Source organism: Canis lupus, chromosome 38 (assembly GCF_011100685.1).
Source record: "Canis lupus familiaris isolate Mischka breed German Shepherd chromosome 38, alternate assembly UU_Cfam_GSD_1.0, whole genome shotgun sequence".
Lineage (NCBI taxonomy): Eukaryota > Metazoa > Chordata > Mammalia > Carnivora > Canidae > Canis > Canis lupus.
In genome coordinates, this window is record NC_049259.1 from 6,523,556 (window position 1) to 6,544,477 (window position 20,922).

The 20,922-nt window shown below is 34.4% G+C and overlaps 1 protein-coding gene across 1 annotated transcript in view; it reads right to left on the reverse strand.

Moving 5' to 3' along the window:
* Nucleotides 1-20,922, reverse strand: part of CDC73 (cell division cycle 73) — a 112,116-nt gene that overhangs the window by 87,725 nt on the left and 3,469 nt on the right. Inside the window, exons 3-7 of the mRNA NM_001081507.1 lie at nucleotides 19,129-19,198; nucleotides 13,734-13,796; nucleotides 13,599-13,651; nucleotides 10,522-10,610; nucleotides 636-852 (exon numbers count right to left, since the gene is read on the reverse strand). Of these exons, the coding sequence (NP_001074976.1) occupies nucleotides 636-852; nucleotides 10,522-10,610; nucleotides 13,599-13,651; nucleotides 13,734-13,796; nucleotides 19,129-19,198 (492 nt within the window). The remainder of the gene's footprint in view (nucleotides 1-635; nucleotides 853-10,521; nucleotides 10,611-13,598; nucleotides 13,652-13,733; nucleotides 13,797-19,128; nucleotides 19,199-20,922) is intronic.

Genomic DNA, 20,922 nt, shown 5'->3' on the forward strand with positions numbered 1-20,922 from the left:
TCTTGTATACACATAAATGCACAAAGGTACATGTACAAAGATGTTTTTTAATGCATTATTTCTAACTGTAAATAGAAAGGGAAGGACACACAGAGGGAGGAAAGGAGGAAAAAAGGTAGAGAAAAAAAAATCCCACACTCCTACAAAATAAAAAAAAAACTACCAAATGCCATTAATAAAAAATAAATGAATACTGTTATATCCACACAACAGGATATAATGTATAAAAATACAGAAATAAATGACTGCTAATTTTCATAAGTTTCTACTTTGTGGGGAAAAAACTAATAACAGTATTAATTACCACACAGCTGGCCATCAATAGTCCCTGCTCATTAGGTTAAAGCAGAAATCTAATCAACAAGAAAACTGGGCTATTTGTTGGATTTACAAATGAGATATCAATCAAGGGGCTTGCACTGTAATTCAGTCATTTTCATCAGCTTTTTTGGTGACCAAGAGCCCTAAATACTAGAATAGAATGGTAAATATGGCCACTTAAAAATCTACGTTATTATTGATCTTTCCGAGATAAAACTTGAAAATTGCTACTAATAGTAAATTTTAGCCAATTCTATAACCAACCACAGATTAGATACACATGATCACTCTGATGAATGAAATACTTCAATTACCTTTCCTGTGCTCTGTAAGATAGTTGTTCGTGTCCTCCACACTCTCTCTCTGCTGACAATATCCCGTGTCACATCTACCTCAGCATCCACAAAACTTCTCTGTTTAAGGGCAGTTATATCATCATCTAAGTCAGTCTTGATGGTGGATCTTTTCTTAGCCATAATTTTGGCTTTGATTGCAGCAATTTTTTCCACTGACATAGCTTCAGACAAAGACCTGAAAGCAAATTCTTTTTTTAAAATTTTTATAGCAAGGATCTCTTGAGCACATCATATTTTGTTACGTTTATAAGTTCTTGGTAAATATGCTTTACATGGCAATAATTAAGATTTCTTCTTATCTAAAACTTACATACTTAGGCATTTAATAATCATCTAAGATCTATCAAGAGTCCATGTAGAAATATTACTCCATGAGCAAATCAGTAACTTCTTAGAAGGATCAATACAACAAAAATCCTCACTTGTGTTCATCACTTCCCCCGCAAAAGGCAGAACCTATTAATATAGCTGTTTTCCTTAACATTTTCTCAGACTTTAATTTGCCAATGCCTCTCTATACATACAAATTGTAAATACAAAAGCACACACCACCTTGTGTATGTGAAAAACTCATTCTGTAAGAATTTAAAATTTAGCTTTGCCTTGAAATTTATTTCAAGGTTTCAAACCTGTATGTCATTATATATAATACCCATTCTATAGGTGACAGAGAGTTTTATATGCCACATCAACATATATTCTATTTACTATCTGAAAGATTAAGCTATATTTTGCAGTTTTCTTTTTCTTTTCTTGATTTTCAAATACCAGGCAAAATAGCAAACAGGGGCTATGCTTTGAGAACTATAAAAAAAAGACAACGCAAAGTATACATTCCATTAAGATGGTTAGTTTAGTGTCATTTTTCACAAAGTGAGAATAAGAGACAGGGTCTGGGTACCTTAACAGTTGACAAAACTATTACTCTAATCACAAGAGGATAATCTTGAAATACGTTTAAACAACACCTGGAAAAAGGACAGGAATTCCTGCAGATTTAAATATGGTAGTATTAGTATACTAATTTATTAATAAGGTATGAAAGTACTTTATAGCAGATGCTCAATATGCATCTAGTATTTGACTCATTTTATATAAGGCTATGCAATTTTTCCTTAAGATCTAAAGCATACCAGCATAACTTAAACTCAAATACTTTTCTAAATTATAATCAAACATGAATTGGACTTTCAATCATGGGAGTTTTACTTCCAGCTTAAATGAAGTAGCCAGGACTGGATTAACCCTCCTGCTTTAAACCAACCAGTTAAAATACATAAAACAGCAGCTTACTAAATACCTGGTATCAAGCAATGAAAGACCATAATCACTGACAATGGAAAACCAGATAAAGTGAGCCCTATGAATGCTGCAGTTTGCTACTTTTTAAGTTTTCAAAATGGTATAGGGAGGAGAATCCAGGCAAAACTACCTAATTTGAGAAATGGAGCTGAGAGTCCAGCAAACCAAGGTGGCTGAAATTGATAGGCCCAAGTACCTGACAAGAGCTGCAATGAAGGTGCCCATTGAGTATTCAAGGAGAATACAGATTAGCACAGGAGTATGAGGAAACAAGAGCTGGGGATAGAAACTATCCAACAGGATTAGAGGGAACAATGCCTAGGGCTCACAGAGGATGAAGAAAAGTTCTTGTTCCCACCAGCCAAACTGAAAACCTCACATCCATGGGGCAGTAAGTAGAGTACTCCGAATGGTTTTGTGTAGGCAATGGACAAAGAATAATTATCCAAACTTAGTGCTGCTCAAATAACAAACCTTAAGTCGAGACACAAAAGGAATAAACTATTTCCAAGTGATGTTACTACATTCCAGAAACAAAACTAAAGAAAATTTAGAAAACTATAAAAATACCTAGCACTCAGTATGGTAAAATGCAAAATATCTAGTACCTCAAGATCATAGGTATGTATGTAAAGACACAGGAAAATGAGTGGGAAAGAGGAGAAATCTAAATCAAAACCAATTATAAACGGATAAAGATGCAGGATTAGCAAACAAAGAAATTAAAATAATTATAACTCTATTCCACATGCTCAACAAATTAAATAGTGACATGGATTATATATTTAACCAACTTGCACAGATTAAAAAAATATATAATGCTGGTGACTATAAATACATCACAAACATAATTAGAGAATATTAGTGAATGACACTAGGCAAAATAGCAAACAGGGCTATTTTGGAAAGTATCCAAATGAATAGGGGAAACCACCCCCCCCCCAAAAGGAAAGAAAAAAGATTTTAAGAAACAAAGCTAAAAACCTTCTAAGTTCAATAAAAATTATGAACACAAAAATTCCCTCAAAAAGCTCAATGGACTTCAAGCACAAGAACCAAGAAGAAAAGGCCACATTATGTGACAATTAAACAGCTCAAAAACTTTAATAGAGAAAACTTTTAAAGTACTCAGAGGAAAAAAAGGACACATATCATTACAAAATTTTAAAAATTAAGAAAATAAGGATGACAGGCAACAATGCAACTGAGAAGACAGTGATATAATTAACATCTTTAAAGTACAGATGGTCCTAACTTGTAACAGTCTCAGAATTTTTCAACTTCACAATGGTATGAAAGTGATAATGCATTCTGTAGAATACTTTGTACTTCAAATTATGATCTTATCTCAGGCTAGTGGTAAGTATGTGGTACGATGCTCTCTCATGATGCATGACAGGGGTAGTAAGCCACAGCAATCAGTCAGCTGTGTAATCACCAGGATGATAAATTGATACATTTAAAATTATTCTGTACCCAACCATCCTATTTTATATATACTTCAGTACAGTATTCAATAAATTACATAGAATATTCATAACACTTTTATTATAAAATAGGCTTTATATTAGATAATTTTGTACAACCATAGGCTAATGAAAGTGTTCTTCTAAGCATATGTAGAGTACCTGAGGCTAAGTTATGATGTTTGGTAGGTTAGGTATATTCATTACATTTTCAGCTTACAGTATTTTAACCTTAGGATGGGTTTATCAGGATGTAACTCATCTTAAGTTAAGGAAGATCTGCACTTAAAAAGATATAACTTAAGGGGCACTTGGGTGGCTCACTTGGTTAGGCATCTGCCTTTGGTTCAGATCATGATCCCAGGGTCCTGAGATCGAGTCCCATATCAGACTCCCAGCTCAGCAGGGAACCTGGTTCTCCCGTTTTCTCTGCCCAGCCCACACTCATGCTCGCTCTCTCTCTCTCCTGCTCTCTCTCTCTCTAATAAATACATACAATCTAAAACAAACAAAAATGATGTTATGGGGCACCTGGGGGGCTCAGTGGCTGAGTGTCTGCCTTTGGCTCGGGGTGTGATCCCAGAGTCCCAGGATCAAATCCCATATTGGGCTTCCTGGAGGGAGCCTACTTCTCTCTCTGCCTATGTCTCTGCCCCTCTCTCTCTGTGTCTCTCATGAATAAATAAATCTTTAAAAAAAAAGTAATAATAAAAATAAAATAAAAATTTTTTAAAGTCAAAATAAAGACTTTTTAATAAAAAAGTTGAAAGAATTCATCACCAACAGGTTTATTTAGAATCAATCACAGCACAAAAAGAAATGTTAAAAGAAATCTTTCAGCAAGGAGGAAAGAAACACGTAAATAGATTTGAACAAAGAAATGAAGAACAATGGAAATGGTATCTAGGGATTCCTCAGGGCTCAGTGGTTGAGCCTTTGGCTCAGGGTGTGATCCAGGAGTCCCGGGATCAAGTCCCATATCGGGATTCCTGCAAGGAGCCTGCTTCTCCCTCTGCCTGCGTCTCTGCCTCTCTCTCTCTCTCTCTGTGTGTCTCTTATGAAGAAATAAATAAAATCTTAAAATAAATAAATAAATAAAAAAGAAATGGTATCTAAATACGTAAGTTTTTTAAATATTATTTAAAACTCTTTAAAAGATAACTAAAGAACAACAATAAATACTGGAGCTTACAACACATACATACATATACCATTTTAAGGTTCCCATACTACGCACGAAGTAGTGTAACACTTGCAAGTAGACTATGATAGCATAAACCATGCATACTAAAAGTCCTAAAGCAAATACTAATAACAAAACAGTTATAACTAGTAAGTCAACAACAATAAGAAAAAACAGAATTACAGCCAATATCCATTTATTCTAAATAAGAAGTCCAAAAACAGGACAAACAATAAATAAGCAAAATGGACTAAAACTAACCACATCAATAATTATATTAAGTATAAAAGATCTAGACACACAAGAAAGCAAACTATAAAGACACATAGATCAGCAGCCTGGGTGGCTCAGCGGTTTAGCGCCATCTTCAGTCCAGGGCCTGATCCTGAAGAACCCAGGATGGAGTCCCACCTTGGGCTCCCTGCATGGGGCCTGCTTCTCCCTCTGCCTGTGTCTCTGCCTCTCTCTCTCTCTGTTTCTCATGAATAAAGGAATAGAATCTTTAAAAATAATTTTTAAAAACACACATAGATTAAAAGCAAAAGGATTCCAGTTTTCAAATGAAAAGTATTCTGGACATGGTTGCACCAACAGTACAAAAAGACTATGAACCACACACTTTAAAATACTACGAGATGAGAAACTTTATGTAATGTTTTTTTACAACTTTTTTAAAAGTTTTTTTTTTTTAATTTTTATTTATTTATGATAGTCACACAGAGAGAGAGAGAGGCAGAGACATAGGCAGAGGGAGAAGCAGGCTCCATGCACCGGGAGCCCGACGTGGGATTCGATCCCGGGTCTCCAGGATCGCACCCTGGGCCAAAGGCAGGTGCACTAAACCGCTGCGCCACCCAGGGATCCCTTACCACAACTTTTTTAAAAAGTGAAAGGTTAAAAAGCCAAAAAGAAAGCCGGAGGGAGGCCTAGGTGAATATAAATAAAAGTAGATTTTTTTTTAACAAAAAATATTGCCAGAGATAAAGGTCACTCCATAATGATAAAAAGTTATATTCATCAAGACAATAAGACCCTAAACCAAGTTTCAATACTTATCAAGGATTCAAAGAATATATAGATATATTGATATATCTATTGATATAGAATATTTATATTCTATAAAATATAATCATACTTTGGAATAGATTGGAAATCAGTAGCAAAGATCTTTAGAAAATTCCAAATATTTGGAAACTAAATAACTCACTTGCAAACAATCCATGAGTAAAAGAAAACATTAAAAGGGAAATTAGTAATTTTCAACTGAATGAAAATGAAAACACAACACACTAAAATATGAGATGCCATTAAAGCAGTAGAGTGTAAGCTGAATATTGATTTCCCTCTAAGAAATCATAACAAAACACAGCATATTAAATCCAAAGTAAGCAGGGCACCTGAGTGGCTCAGTGGTTGAGCATCTGCCTTTGGCTCAGGTAATGATCCCAGGGTCCTAGCATCTAGTCCCACATTAGGCTCCCCACAGGGAACCTGCCTCTCCCCCTCTGCCTGTGTCTGCCTCTCTGTGTCTCTCATGAATAAATGAAAGGATAAACAAACAAAGAAATAAGTAAATCCAGGGTAGGCAGAAGGAGTAAATCATAAAGATCAGAACAGAAATTGAAGAATCAAAAAAGAGGGAAAAAATAAAGGAAAATCCCAATCTGATTCTCTGAGACGATCAATAAAATCTGCCCATTTTGGCCAGGCATTAAGGAAACTAACAGAAAACACACAATTGCTAATATCAAAGAAGGAAAGAAGGGACACTGCTACAATTTCTAGACATCATAAAAGGGCCTTATGAACATTATGCAAATAAATTCGACAATGTAGATGAAATGGACAAATTCTTTCAAAGAAAGAATGAGATGGGATGAGTACTGGGTGTTATACTATATGTTGGCAAGCTGAATTTAAATTAAAAAAAAAATTTTCTTTAAGAGAGAGAATGAGAACCAGAATAGACCTATAATTATTAAACAAATTAAATACGTAGTTGAAAACTTTGCCTGAAATATATGAAAATAAATAAAACTATTTATTTAGTTATAGTACATATAGTACAGACGGCTTCATCAATAAATTTTCCCAAATGCAGGAGGAAATAATACCAATTCTAAACAAACTTTTCCAGAAAATAGAAGAAAAGGAAATATTTTCCAACTCATTCTGAGACCAAAATTATCTTGAAAGGAAACAAGACAAAAACATTTCAAGAAAACTATAGACCTCATAAACATAAGGTACAAAAATTCTATATAAATTTGTAAACATCTAATTCAACAATACATAAAAGAATACTATCAAGATCGTGGTAGGCAACTACTGAAATGATTAATAATATCCACCTCTTGGCATTCACACCGATGTGTAATCCCCTTCTTGTGGCAGGGGGTGCTTAACCTTGCTTCAAACTTGCTTCTAACAAATAGAATGCTGTACAAGTGTGAGGATGTCACTCTGAAGATTTGGCTATAAAAAAATTACTTCTATCTTGATTGATAGCTCTCTTGTCCTCCTGCTTGCTCACTCTGATGAAGCATGCTGTAATACTGTGAAATATTCTATGGAGAGATCAACTGGGCAAAGAACCAAGGAACTCCTCTAAGTAACACCTGAGGAACTGAAGTTTTAGTCTAACAACCAATCCATCAGGAACTAAATTCTACCAACAACCACATGAGTGAGCTTAGATGCAGATCCTTCTCCTATCAAGTCTACACATGAGAACACAGTCCTGGCCATCCTGCAATGCCATGAGAGGCACGAAAGCAGAGAAGCTAACTAAATCATCCCATGACTCTTGGCCCACAGAAACCATGAGATAATAAATATATGTTGGTTAAGCCACTATGTTTCAGGTTAATTTATATTCAGCAAAATAACTAATAGAATAATGAAATATAGTTTATCCATGAAATGCAAACATCAAAAATTAATTTAAATAACTATATTAACAAAAAACCATATGATCATTTCAGCAGAATCAGAAAAGCTCACTGTGACAGTAGCCAACATTCCTTTCTTATAAATTCTCAGCCAACAAGGAACAAAAAGATTATTTCCTCAACTTGTTGAAACAAAGAAACCTAAGCTAACATGCTTACTGGTGAAAGAGTGCTTTCTCCTAAGATGAGGAACAAAACAAGAATGTAAAAAAAAAACACACACAAAAAAAACAAGAATGTCTAATCTCACTGCTTCTTCAACATTGGATTAGTGAGGAATCAGCAAGTCTAGCCAGTGCAATTAGGCAAGAAATGAAAGGTATCCAGTTTAGAAAGAAAAGAGATAAAAAAGAAACATGTATTTTATGTGTAGACCACATGATTATCTATGTAGAAAAGCTAATAAGGGCTACCAAAAAAATTACAAGAACTGATCGATGAGTTTAAACATGATTCTAGGATACAAGATCCATCCCCAAAGATCGACTGTATTTCTATCCTAACAATAAATGAAGAATTGAAATATTTTTTAAACAATCACTTAAAATAACATCAAAAAGTATGAAATACAAAAAAAAGGATGTGTAAGACCTATACACTGAAAATTATGAAATGTTAAAAGAAACTAAAGATCTAAATACCTCCATTAATAAACAAAGAAATAAATATATAAATCAGAAGACTCAATATTTCTAAGATGTCAATTCTCCCCAAATTGGTCTGTCTACAGATTCAGTGCAATCCCAATCAAAATCCCAGTAAGCATTTTGGAAGAACTGACATGTTAATTCCAAAACTCTTGTGGAAATGCAAAGACCCTGAAACGGCAAAAACATCCTTCAAAGTGAAGAGCAAAAGTTGGAAAGCTAACACTGTTTTTTTTAAAGATTTTATTTATTTATTCATGAGACAGAGAGAGAGAGACAGTGAGAGAGAGAGAGAGAGAGAGAGAGAGGCAGAGACACAGGCAGAGGGAGAAGCAGGCTCCATGCAGGGAGCCTGGCATGGGACTCAATTCCTGGATTCCAGGATCAAGCCCTGGGCTGAAGGCAGCACTAAACCGCTGAGCTACCCTAGCTGCCCTGTTTTTAAAACTTATAAAGAAACAATAATTACAGTTTGATACAGTCAAAAAGACCAACAGATCAACAGTACAGAATGGATCCGGAAACAGACCTACACATGAACAACTGATTTTTCACACAAGTGCAAAAACAATTCATTGGGTACCAATAGTGCTGAAATGCACAAAACTGAACTTCAGTATCTAGATCATAAAAGAATATATGATTTTGATCCATACTGTATATCCTACATGAAAAACTAACTGAAAGTAGGTCACCTTAAATGTAGAACCTAAAACTAAAAAATTCCTACAAGAGAATATGAAATAATCTTTGTTGGCTTTGCTCAGGCTATGTCATAAAAATTTAAACAAGCTGCTCTTCAAAAGGTAGCCAGGAGAATGTAAAGACAAATCAGAATGGGAGAAGTATCTGCAAAGCCTCTGTATGAAAAAGGACTTCAACAAACCTTCAAAACTCAGTAGTAACAATCCAATTTAAAAAATGTACAAAAATCTGAACACACTTCATCAAACATGGTAAAATGGCAAATAAGCACAAAAAAATGCTCATGACATCACTAATCATGAGGTAAGTGCAAGGTAAACTCACAATGAGATACCATCTCATACCTATTAGCATGGCTAAAATTAAAAAGCCTGACCACACCAAGTGTTGACAAGGCTGTGAAGAAACTAGAACTCGTATGTATTCATGTTACAAATATGAAATAGTACACTTTGAACAGCTTGATTTCTTAAGAAGAAAGACTATACCACTACACAATTCACTCACCCCTCTCCTAGGTATTTACTCAGTGGAAATGAAAACTAAGTCCATAAAAAACTTGTACACAAATGCCCATAGTTTTAGCTGTAAGAGCCAAAAAACAGCAACAAGTAAAATGTCCACAAATAGGTGCCTGGAAAACAAGCTGTGTTACATCCATATGATACACAAATGGACTACTCAGCAATAAAGAACTATTGACACATCCAACAATATGGATGAATCTCAAAATAATTATGCTAAGAGGCCAGACTCCCACAAAAGTACATACTACATAATTCCATTTATATTTAACTCTACAAAACACTAATTAATAGTAACGGCAGATCACTGGTTGCTTGGAGAGGGAAGGATGTGGGGATAAGAAGTGTGGAATCTTCTACCTTTCTACCTAAAAGGTACACAAGAAATTTATAGAGGGATGTTATATTCATTATCTTATTATAATGGTTTCACAGATGTATACATATGTAAAAGCTTATCAACATATGTTAAATATGTACAGCTTATTATTATGTCAGTCGTCTTCGATAAAGCTTTTAAAAATCAGCATTGAATTTTTAAGTTTGGATAAAACTTCCAAAGCACTATATTGTGCCAAGGAAAAATTAAGAAATGATTCTAATTATAGTAAAAATCAGAGATCAACAAAATAAGACCACAGGCCAAATCCAGCCATGCCATTTCTTTTAGGAATTAAGAAATCATAGACTACTTTCCCTACCACAAGCATTAGTTACAAAAAGACCCCACATGACCTTAAAGCAAAAAGTATTTAGTATGTGTCACTGTACAAAAAAAGTTTGCTGACCTCTGCTATAAATCAACAAGAGATCACAAAATAAATGAGTGGCTTGGTAATAGAGTAATTATAAAATGCAAAGATCAATATGGTAATAGAACCAAGAAGGCTTTCATGAAAGCATAATTAACGTCGAATCTCTCTTACCATAAAACATGCCCACACATCTTTTGAACTTTGGGCACAGAAGCATATAATGAATGTAAAAGATAAAGATAAATGGAGTTAACATATTAAAATCTCCTTTCCCATATACACTTAACACTTTCTACTAAAGAAAATCTTACCTAATCTGTTCAGTCTGTACAATCCCTTCTTTGTGACCCTCCAAACGAGCAGCCAATCTCTCTTTATCAAGGCGCACACACTCTTCATCCTGAAAATAACCACTAGTTAATATTTTAAATTTTTATTTAACTTTTAGAACAAATTACATGTTCCTTACATAAGTTCCTTCCTATGACATTCCAAGCAACACTGGCCTTTAAGATTACTTTTAGTTAAAGACAACAGTAATACATACCTGTTGGATTACATAAGAGAAGAACTGATTAAAAAGCTTACCAAAGAACTTCAGCAACTTTTTTCTACAATTAAATATTCTTCTCCTAATGTATCATAGCTACTTTCATTCATAAAGTATTACGCCACAAATAAATTCCTTTTCTTCAGGAAGGTTTATTACTAAATTTTATGAAAAGCTTTCATCAGTCAAAAATTTCATTTTGGAGATAGTTTTGTGCATCTGTTGCCCCAGGTCCTGAATCTACCAGATTTTTGATGACCAAAGTGAAACTTGAATGGTTTTCAAAGCATGTTCCTTAGAACATCAGGCATTTCCTACAAAGTGCCCCATGGGCCACTTCTCTGAATTCAACTTTGGTAGCTCAGCTTTTCTCTAACCTATATGTTAGAATTTCAGATAAAATTCAGTCTGAAAAGCGGTTAAAAACAAAACTTGATCTAGTTCAATGGCCACATTCAACAAATGAGAAAAACTAAGAATCAGAGTATCTATGACTAACAAAATATGATATTGTATAAAAAGAATCAGTATATTCAATGTTGTGCTCCATCCAATTCAGGCTCTAATATTAACCTATCATTTAAAAAGACATTTTGCTGACATAAATGCAAAGACAGTATTTTAGCAAATTGCATTAAATTTTAGCCATGTGTAGTGAAGGTATAATACAAATCATTCAAATTCCTTAGGAAACTACTGATTTTAAAGACAAATGCAGCCTAGACTTTAATCAGATCAGAATCTTTGCCCTCAAGATTTCTCTCTCCTAGCATAATGCCTTGCAGGTTCCCAATATATATCTGCTGAACTAAAAACTGTTTATGTAACACAGCTGTGTAACTCATTTTAACTCTATAAATACTCCAGAAAGAATTTTATTATACTATTTCTTGCTGATTTTTCAAGTAAATGGTATCTTAGCAAATTAGTATTTTTTGACATGTTCAATTTATTTCAAATAATTAAACTATAAATTCTGGTTTTTCCTCTCAAATAGTATCTCTAAATTCACACATTCTGTTCACAGTGGGTCACAACCTTCTTTCATACAAAGAGCTCGTGAAAACTTCCACTTTACTGCTGCAAAATTTGTAGTCAGTATATGTAGTAGAATGGCTGAAAGCCAGATTGTCTAGGTTCTAATCCTGGCTCCATGAACCTCAACAAGTAATTTAGCCTCTCTGAGGGGTTTGCTTATTGATGACATGTATAGTACTGCCAACTTCAGGAGGTTGTGGTTGAGAATTACGTGAGTTAATATAAAGTATGCAAAAGCATCACCCAGAACAGAGGAAAAGCATGAGTTAACTATCATTATTATCATTAACTAAAAAACATCAAGTCCATGTCTCAGAGTATGCTTATAAAATCACATTGTTTTAAAATTAAAATTGTATGGTTTTAGCATCAAATTCTATCAGTGATTCTACAGAACATACTAACAACCCTGCCATTTAACAGTTAACTTTTTATCTTTAAGAATACTCTACTATTTATGTAAGCAAGCAAAAGGTAAAACTATTTAATTTTTATAGAAGTGTGAAAGGAAAAGACTTATGTTTTCTAGTAATGTTAACATTAGTGATGACTACAAGTGTTATTTTTATATTGTTAATTGATACCTGGACCAATTCAATCATTTCTCAGATTTTAAGTGTACCTCTAGTAGATAATCTTCCATTTTCAGGGAATTTTATATGTAACTGATCTGGGGCTTATTAAAATTTTTAAATAAACAGTCTCATAATCATATAATTAAAATTTCTAAGGCTCAACTTTCTTATGCAACACCCTAGCTGTTCAATGCCTTTTCCTTCTAAAGGTAACTGCATTTCTTATACAGCTTCTATTTCATGTGCACTATCCTTATTTGCCAACATTAGCATTCCACTTGCTGGCTATAAAACATTACAAAAAACACGCAACCTAATACATCAGTATTTTTTTTTTTAAAGATTGTATTTATTTATCTGAGAGAAGGCATGTGTGCAAGCAGGGGGAGGGGCAGGAGAAAATCTCAAGCAGACTCCAGCTGAGTGCAGGACCCTGAGATCATGACCTGAGATGAAACCAAGAGGAGGATGCTCAACTGACTGAGCCACCCAGGTACCCCCCAATATACTTAAGTATTTTAAGAAATAACTATAATAAGCACTTCATGTTCACCGTCTTAAGACTGAAGCAAATTGGGACCCTGGGTGGCTCAGCGGTTGAGCGCTTGCCTTTGGCTCAGGTTGTGGTCCTGGGGTCCCAGGATTGAGTCCCGTTATCAGGCTCCCCCCATGGAGCTTGCCTTTCTCTGCCTATGTCTCTGCCTATGTCTCTGCCTCTCGTGAATAAATAAATAAAATCTTAAAAAAAAAAAAAAAAAAAAGAATGAAGCAAATTCTCACACCATCTTATTCCAGGGGTAGGCAAACTACAACCCAAAGATGGGATCAGTTTGTTTTTTAAAATTTTACTGGAATACAGCCAGTTCACTTTTGTACTGCCTATGCTTGTTTTTGCACTACAATAACAGAGTGGAAGAGTTGGACAGACACTAAATGGCCCAAAAAGCCTAAAGTATTTACTATCTTACCTTTTATACTAGTTTTCCAACTCATGGCCTAGCCTAACACTTTCATCAATAGTATAAAAGAAAATAAAGTGATTTGTCTATCACATAGATTGTATGTAAGCGATCTTATAGTTCAAGTTACTATTAATCAAACATTCACTGTACTACAAGTTTTCCAGGAAAAAAGCTCCTAGGATTGCTATGAAAAAGAATTCTTATCTATACACAAACCCAATTTTGTAATACTACAAATCACATTTAAAATAAAGTCCCATTACCTCAATGCGTGGTTTCTTTGCTTCTGCTAAAACTTCATCTGCAGCTCGTTTCACTTTAAGAAAAAAAAGTAAATAAATATATAGTACTGGAATAAGTTTTTGAAAAGTTCAATATAAATATGTGACAAAACGTACCTTGGGTAGATCGCTGAAGACCTATTTCTAGAGGGGCACTTCTATCTATGCTTGCTGATGTTGCTGAAGATTTAAAAAGATTTATGTGAGAAGACCAATATTTGAACACATATACTTGACATTATTAGAAGTGAAATACTCAGTATCTGTTATTTCTTACTTTATATACAGTGATTTGCCAGGAAAAAAGTTGTTAAGTAGTCTTGTAAAAACATTTTATTATAAAGATCAATCTGTATTTAAAAGTTGTAAAAGAACAAAATATTTTTAATAATCTAGCTTCCAAATTATTGTGATAAATTGAAATCAACTGGTCACTTCAAAGAACTTCAAAGAACTCCAATATTACTTACCTACCACACATGCACATGAAATGTATCTAAACATAAATACATAAATATATATTTATAAAGGAAAAGGCTTTAAGTTAGCGTTCACCTTAAAAATCACAATTTTTAATTACAATTGTTTAAAAAATTGATTTTAATTAAATCATTTAATTTCTGAATGTTTCAAAATAATGAAATTAACAAAAGGGTGTACTAGTCCCCATCTAGGTAGTTCTCACCACCCTGCATAACTATTTAACGATTAACGATCTCTTGTGTATCTTTCTAGAGTTTCTTTTTGTAGATACAAGATATACATTATACTTTTATTTTTCCCTTTTTAACATAAAAGATGGCATATTATACACACTATCCTGAATCTTTTTTTAACCTCACAAGAGAGCTCTAACACATCAGTATGTACAGAATTCTTCAACTTTCTTTTTAAAATATATATAGGGGATCCCTGGGTGGCGCAGCGGTTTAGCGCCTGCCTTTGGCCCAGGGCGCGATCCTGGAGACCCAGGATCGAATCCCACGTCAGGCTCCCGGTGCATGGAGCCTGCTTCTCCCTCTGCCTGTGTCTCTGCGCCTCTCTCTCTCTCTGTGTGTGTAACTATCATAAATAAATAAAAATTTTAAAAAAAAATAAAATAAAATAAAATAAAATATATATAGTATTTACTGTCTGGATTATACCGTATTTAACTAGTTTTCCCTATCTACTCACAGGCAGTTCAATTCTATTGGTTTTTGCCACTACAATGACACAATGAATAGTTTTGTGTGTGTGCATGCATTTACATATATATATATATATAAAATGCTTCATGGATTTTCAAATATACCTCTGGTATAAAGTCCCAGATCCAGTATTTCTGGGTTGATTTTTGTAACAAGAAATACTGCCAAATGTCTTCAGTGGGTTTTTTATCAGTTGACATTATACCTAAAAATATATTCAGGTATCTATTTCCTCAGAGACTCACTAGAGTATATTATTAAACTGCTAAATTTTTATCAAGGCAAAATAAGTGCTATCTATATAGTTCCAATTTGTAATTATCTTACAAGTGAAATAAGCATTTTTCGTATGATTTCATCACCTTTTCTTTGAATTGTATGACTATAATACATTGGGTTGTTGGTCTTTTATGCATGTATTTCTAGGACCACTTCATATTATCAGTGAGACTGGTCCTTTCACTGTGATATGAGTTGAAGTATTTTTCCCCCAGCTTGTTAGGTTTTTTTATACAGAACGTTTTCATTTTTATCAACCTATCACTTGAATAATCCTATTTTTCCCCCACTGATTTGACCTGTGTCAAATTTACATAATTTAATATTTAAGATAAAAAAATCATTCTATCAGTTTATTCACATTTTAAAAATTACTGTGGCTTTAAGTTCTAAACTCTAGAATACTTAGTATTTTCTCATTGCTCTTCTCTAAACTTCTATGACACTTACTTCTACCAAATGGATTTTAGAATCATCATGTCTTGGTTCCAACTCCTCCCTCAAGAAAAATTGTATAGAGACTTTAATTGGGATAATGTTAAATATAAAATCTATGTTATGAAAAAAAATAAAAATAAAAAAATAAAATCTATGTTATGAACTGATATCTTTAAGCTATTACATCTTGTATAAGAGCACGGAATGTCTTAAGATTTGCTCAACTTTTTCATTAAACCATGAAATCAACAATTTGTTTTAAAAGTAGCAAAGTAGGGTAGCCCAGGTGGCTCAGCGGTTTAGGGCTGCCCTCAGCCCAGGGCGTGATCCTGGAGACCTGGGATTGAGCCCCACATCAGACTCCCTGCATGGAGCCTGCTTCTCCCTCTGCTTGTGTCTCTGCCTCTCTCTGTGTCTCTCGTGAATAAATAAATAAAATCTTTTAAAAAAATAAATAAAATAAAATAAAAGTAGCAAAGTAATATACTTGATGACTAAACTTATTTGTCCTATAGAAACTACAAGAAATGATGTGGATGAATAAATGGCAACTTTTTTTTTATGGATTCTGAAAAGAAAAACAATTTATTTGCCTCTCTCCCACTACCCAGCCTATTTGTCATGCTTACTTGAGATGCTTAAAAATAAAGGATCCTTGGGACACCTGGGTGGCTCTGTGGTTAAGTGTCTGCCTTTGCCTCAGGGCATGATCCTGGAGTCCCAGGATGGAATCCCAATCAGGCTCCCTGCAATGGAGCCTGCTTCTCCCTCTGCCTGTGTCTCTGCCTCTCTCTCTCTCTCTCTCTCTCATAAATAAATAAAATCTTAAAAAAAAAAAAAAATCTATTTCTACCAAGTACACCATGATTTAAAAAAAAAAGCCTTTGCCTATCCTCAATTCCATCCTCCTCATAGAATTAGAATGCCTCCTCATTCCTCCAACCTTCTTGTATTAGTCTATCTTACACAATGGTTAAAATGTTCAGAGGAATTTTGCATTCTGTATAGCACCAAGTACAATGCCTTTAAGAATAACCCGTCAGTTGGGCATCCGACTCTTAGTTTCAGCTCATGTCATGATCACAGGGTCATGAAATGGAGTCCCATGTTGGGCTCCGCAATCAGCAGGGAATTTGCTGAAGATTCTCTCTCTGCCCCTCCGCGCGCTCGTACTCACACGCACTTTCTTTCAAATAAATAAATCAATCTAAAAAAAGAATAACCACTCAGTAACTGTTTGCTGAATGTTTAGTGAGGACAGTACAGAAAGACAACTCTTTTTGAATTACGATTTTTATTTGAGAGAGATAGCAAGAGAGAAAGCACAAATGGGGAGGAGAGGGAGAAGCAGGCTCTCCAATGAGCAGGGAGCCCCATGTGGGACCAGGACCCTGAGAGCATGACTCAAGCTGAAGGCAGCCACTCAAACTGAGCCACCCAAGTGCCCCCAGAAACACAACTCTTGATGATGGTCTTTCCATTATGCAAGATACTCTGGGCAAATCAATCTTACTGTTAAACCCGTAGCACACAGTATGTGATAAGACAGCTATTCATGACTTAAAGGTAGTAAATTCTACCCCAAGGAAGTTTAAAACCAAACAGTCTTAGATTATATTGATTTATTTATATTACATTAACTTATTCATATCTATCAAATTCTATTATATATCATTTATATCAATTTATTATATTGATTCATATTTTTTTAGACAGCAAATTAATAATTACTCATTTATACAGGTAAGCACCTACTATTGATTACTGTTCTAAATGCTGGGTATTTAACAACTGTCTGCTTCCTTAGAGTTTACCCTCTAACGGGGCAGACTATATAGAAGTAAACAAATCTGTAATTTCAAGTCAATAAAAGGGATTTGATAAAAAATAAATCAGGAAGATACTGTACTCAGATGGGCATATGTGGGAAAACAATGCTATTTTATATTTTAGAGGGCTAAGTTCTTTTTGACAGAAGTTTTAAGCACAAATATGAATGAGATTCTAAGAAATAAGACATGAGACAATGTAGAGAAATAGAACTGAACACAGAGAAAACAGCGAGTACGAGGGTTCAAAAAGTTAGGATAGGGTAGCCCAGAATGCTCAGCGGTTTAGTGAAGGCTTCAGCCCTGGGCCTGATCCTGGAGACCCGGGATAGAGTCCCACATCAGGCTCCCTACATGGAGCCTGCTTCTCCCTCTGCCTGTGTCTCTGCGCCTCTCTCTCTCTCTCATGAATAAATAAAATCTTAAAAAAAAAAAAAAAGTTAGGATAATTAAAAGAATCAGTAAGACTGAGCTGCCATGAGCAAAGGAAGGTTGGAAGAAGATGAGGCCAGAGAGATTCAGCAGATCACGTAGGTCAGAATAGGATAAGGAATGTGAGCTTTTTAAAAAAAAAAAAAAGGAATGTGAGCTTTATTCTAAGTGTGATGGGAAGCCATAGAATGGGCTGGAGCAGGTAAGTGAACACAATCAAGTTTATATATGTTTTCAAAAACAGGTCACTCTAATAGGTCAGCAAAAATTATACTAGAAAATACAAAGTAGGGACCTATAAGACCTATGCAAGTCTAAAGGGAAAGGATGGGACAGGGTGGCAACAGAGTGGTTAAGAAATTGTCATACTTTTAAAGCTAAAGAAAAGGATTTGTTCATGAAATCAAAATAATCAAAGATTTCTCCACGGTTTTTGGCCTTAAACAACTACATGAATGGGATAGCATTTACTGAGATGGGAACACTGGGAGACCAGATCTGCTATTTTAGTTTTGTCCTGAGGGAGAATGGAAGGAGGGAATCAACATTCCATTTCAGATATGTTGAATTTCATATACCTATTAAATATCCAAAGGAAGATGTGGACAGTGAATTTATAATTTGGAGCTTAGGAATAGGTCAGTGTTGAAGATAAGGGAGTTATGCAAAATAAAATGAGAAATGGACAGCGAACACAAATAGAATTAAAAGAGTCTGGTGCCCCAAATGCCAAGTGAAGAAAAGCGTAGTAGTCAACAGTATCAAATGCAGTTAAAAGGTCAAGCAAGATATGGATAAGAAACACCAAAGGAAATGGTAACCCTAAAGTCCGTGTCGACCTTACAACAGTAATTTCAGTGAGACGGTGAGTAGGAAAGCCAGATTGGCGTGAATTCAGGAGGGAAGCAGTGGTATTAAGCAACTGTTAACAAAGAATTTCGCAATAAAAAGGAGAAGACAAATTCAACAGTAGATACTAGGAATGTGGGGTCAAAAACTGTTTTTAAATGAGAGATCTTACAGTACGCATTTCAAAGGGAATGATGCAGAGAAAAGGAGAAAGATGATGATGCAAGAGAAAAGCAACAATTTACAAAGGCAAAATCTTTGAAAGTGTGAGAGGAAATGGAATCTATATAGACAGAGAAGTGGTAATTGACCGTGGGAGGGAAAATAGTGCATTGACCGTAACAGAAAAGAATGGAGAGCATATGCACACCTATGCTTCTAATAGGTTAATTTTTTAGTGGAAATACAAATTCTCTTCCGGTTGCTTCTTATTTCACAGAGGAGGGAAAGAAACAATGGCTATTTAAGAGTGAGAGCAACTTAGAAATTACTCACATGCTTCACCATTGAGATATCCAAGTAGATCTTTTCGGTCAGGTCTTCTAACCACAGGAATATTTTCAGTCTGAGGTCAAAATTTTAAATTAGTTATCAAATCAACAACAAGTATAAGAAACATAATAAAGACAAACATTGTATACTGCCTGAATTTTATTCCAACATATCTCAGTAACATTTATTTAGGACTTCATCTTTAGGGAACTAGGCTAAAAAAACCTAGCAAAAGTCTTAAAAATTTTTAAGAATATTAATTTTTAATAACTTCATTTCGAAATTCAAATAAGATATATAAAAGATAACCATCAAAAATGAAACAATGACTCATCCTTCTTCAAAAAATCAATTCCAGTCTTTTTTGTTTCCCTTGGCTTAAGTATTTTTTAATTTTACTCATGATACTTTTCACATTTTAAGCAATTATCTTTTTAGTCCTATTGCCTGCTCATTTTATAGATTTCCAAGTACCTTCTAGCCTCAAACACAAAAGAGACTTCCTCAAAATATTCTACTTGAACTCTGAAATATACTAACTTAGCCATTAAATTAAGTTTTCATAATTAACAATAGATATGTGTTATTTAAGCATGAAAAAACTTAGGACATAATATAGGACAACATTAATGGTGGTTTTTTACTTTCCACACTACACATTTCTTTTTTATCCTTGAATGTATACAAATTCTGTAAGGAAGGGGAAAAGATTAAAAAAATTAAATCTGGAAAATATATCTATTTTGGTAAAATGGATAATTTTCCTTTAATCTCCTACACTAGCAGTTTTGTAAAGAGGTATGCAACACAAATAAAACTGTATACTTTAGTCACCAAGTCATCTTGGGGCCATGAATTCAACGAATCCACTAATTATCACAATCTCTCATATCATTTTTATAATGTAAACAAATAACTGAGTACAGGAATGACTGGTGGCTGCCAAGATTATATAATTAAAATCCCTCTGTCATTTTATATAACAACAATGAAGCAACAAGTATTCTTTGGCTAATTATCTCATACTGACTACTGATTAGATTTCACCACACCAAACATTGTACACACTCTCCCTGATGTTAGAAATAAACTATATTTATATTTAGTCACTTAAAATTAACCTTTTTTTTTTTTTTTTAAAGGGCAGGCTAATTTTTAATTTCTGCTAGGAGTATAAAATTTAAGAGCCAACAGATTTGTGTGTGCTTGTTTTTAAAAACTAGTCTACTTGGAGTATATCATAAATAGTTAAAAGATTTGAATTAATTTCCTTTAAATTACTGTTTCTGGGAACCCTGGGTGGAGCAGCGGTTTAGCGCCTGCCTTCGGCCCAGGGCGTGATCCTGGAGACCTGAGATCGAATCCCACGTCGGGCTCCCAGTGTATGGAGCCTGCTTCTCCCTCTGCCTATGTCTCTGCCTCTCTCTCTCTCTCTCTCTCTCTCTCTCTAACATAAATAAATTAAAAAACTCAAAAAATAAATAAATAAATTACTGTTTCTAAGTCTGATAACATACTCCACCATTTGGTTACTAATGAATCATGTCTATATAATAAAGCCAATTGAGAAAGAGAGAAGTCCTACGCACGCTAAAATAGGAGCTATGGGTCAGGAAAACTTATTTCAGAAATGGCCTGCTCACAAGAAAGAGCAAATAACACAAAAGAGAAAAAAACTACATTTATAGAACTCTAGAATTACAGAATTCTGCCCTTTCACTCTGTGACGTATTTAAGAAAAACAAAAGACTTAAGTAGCATGTGAAGAAGGTTCCTAAGTTTCACAGTAACAATTAC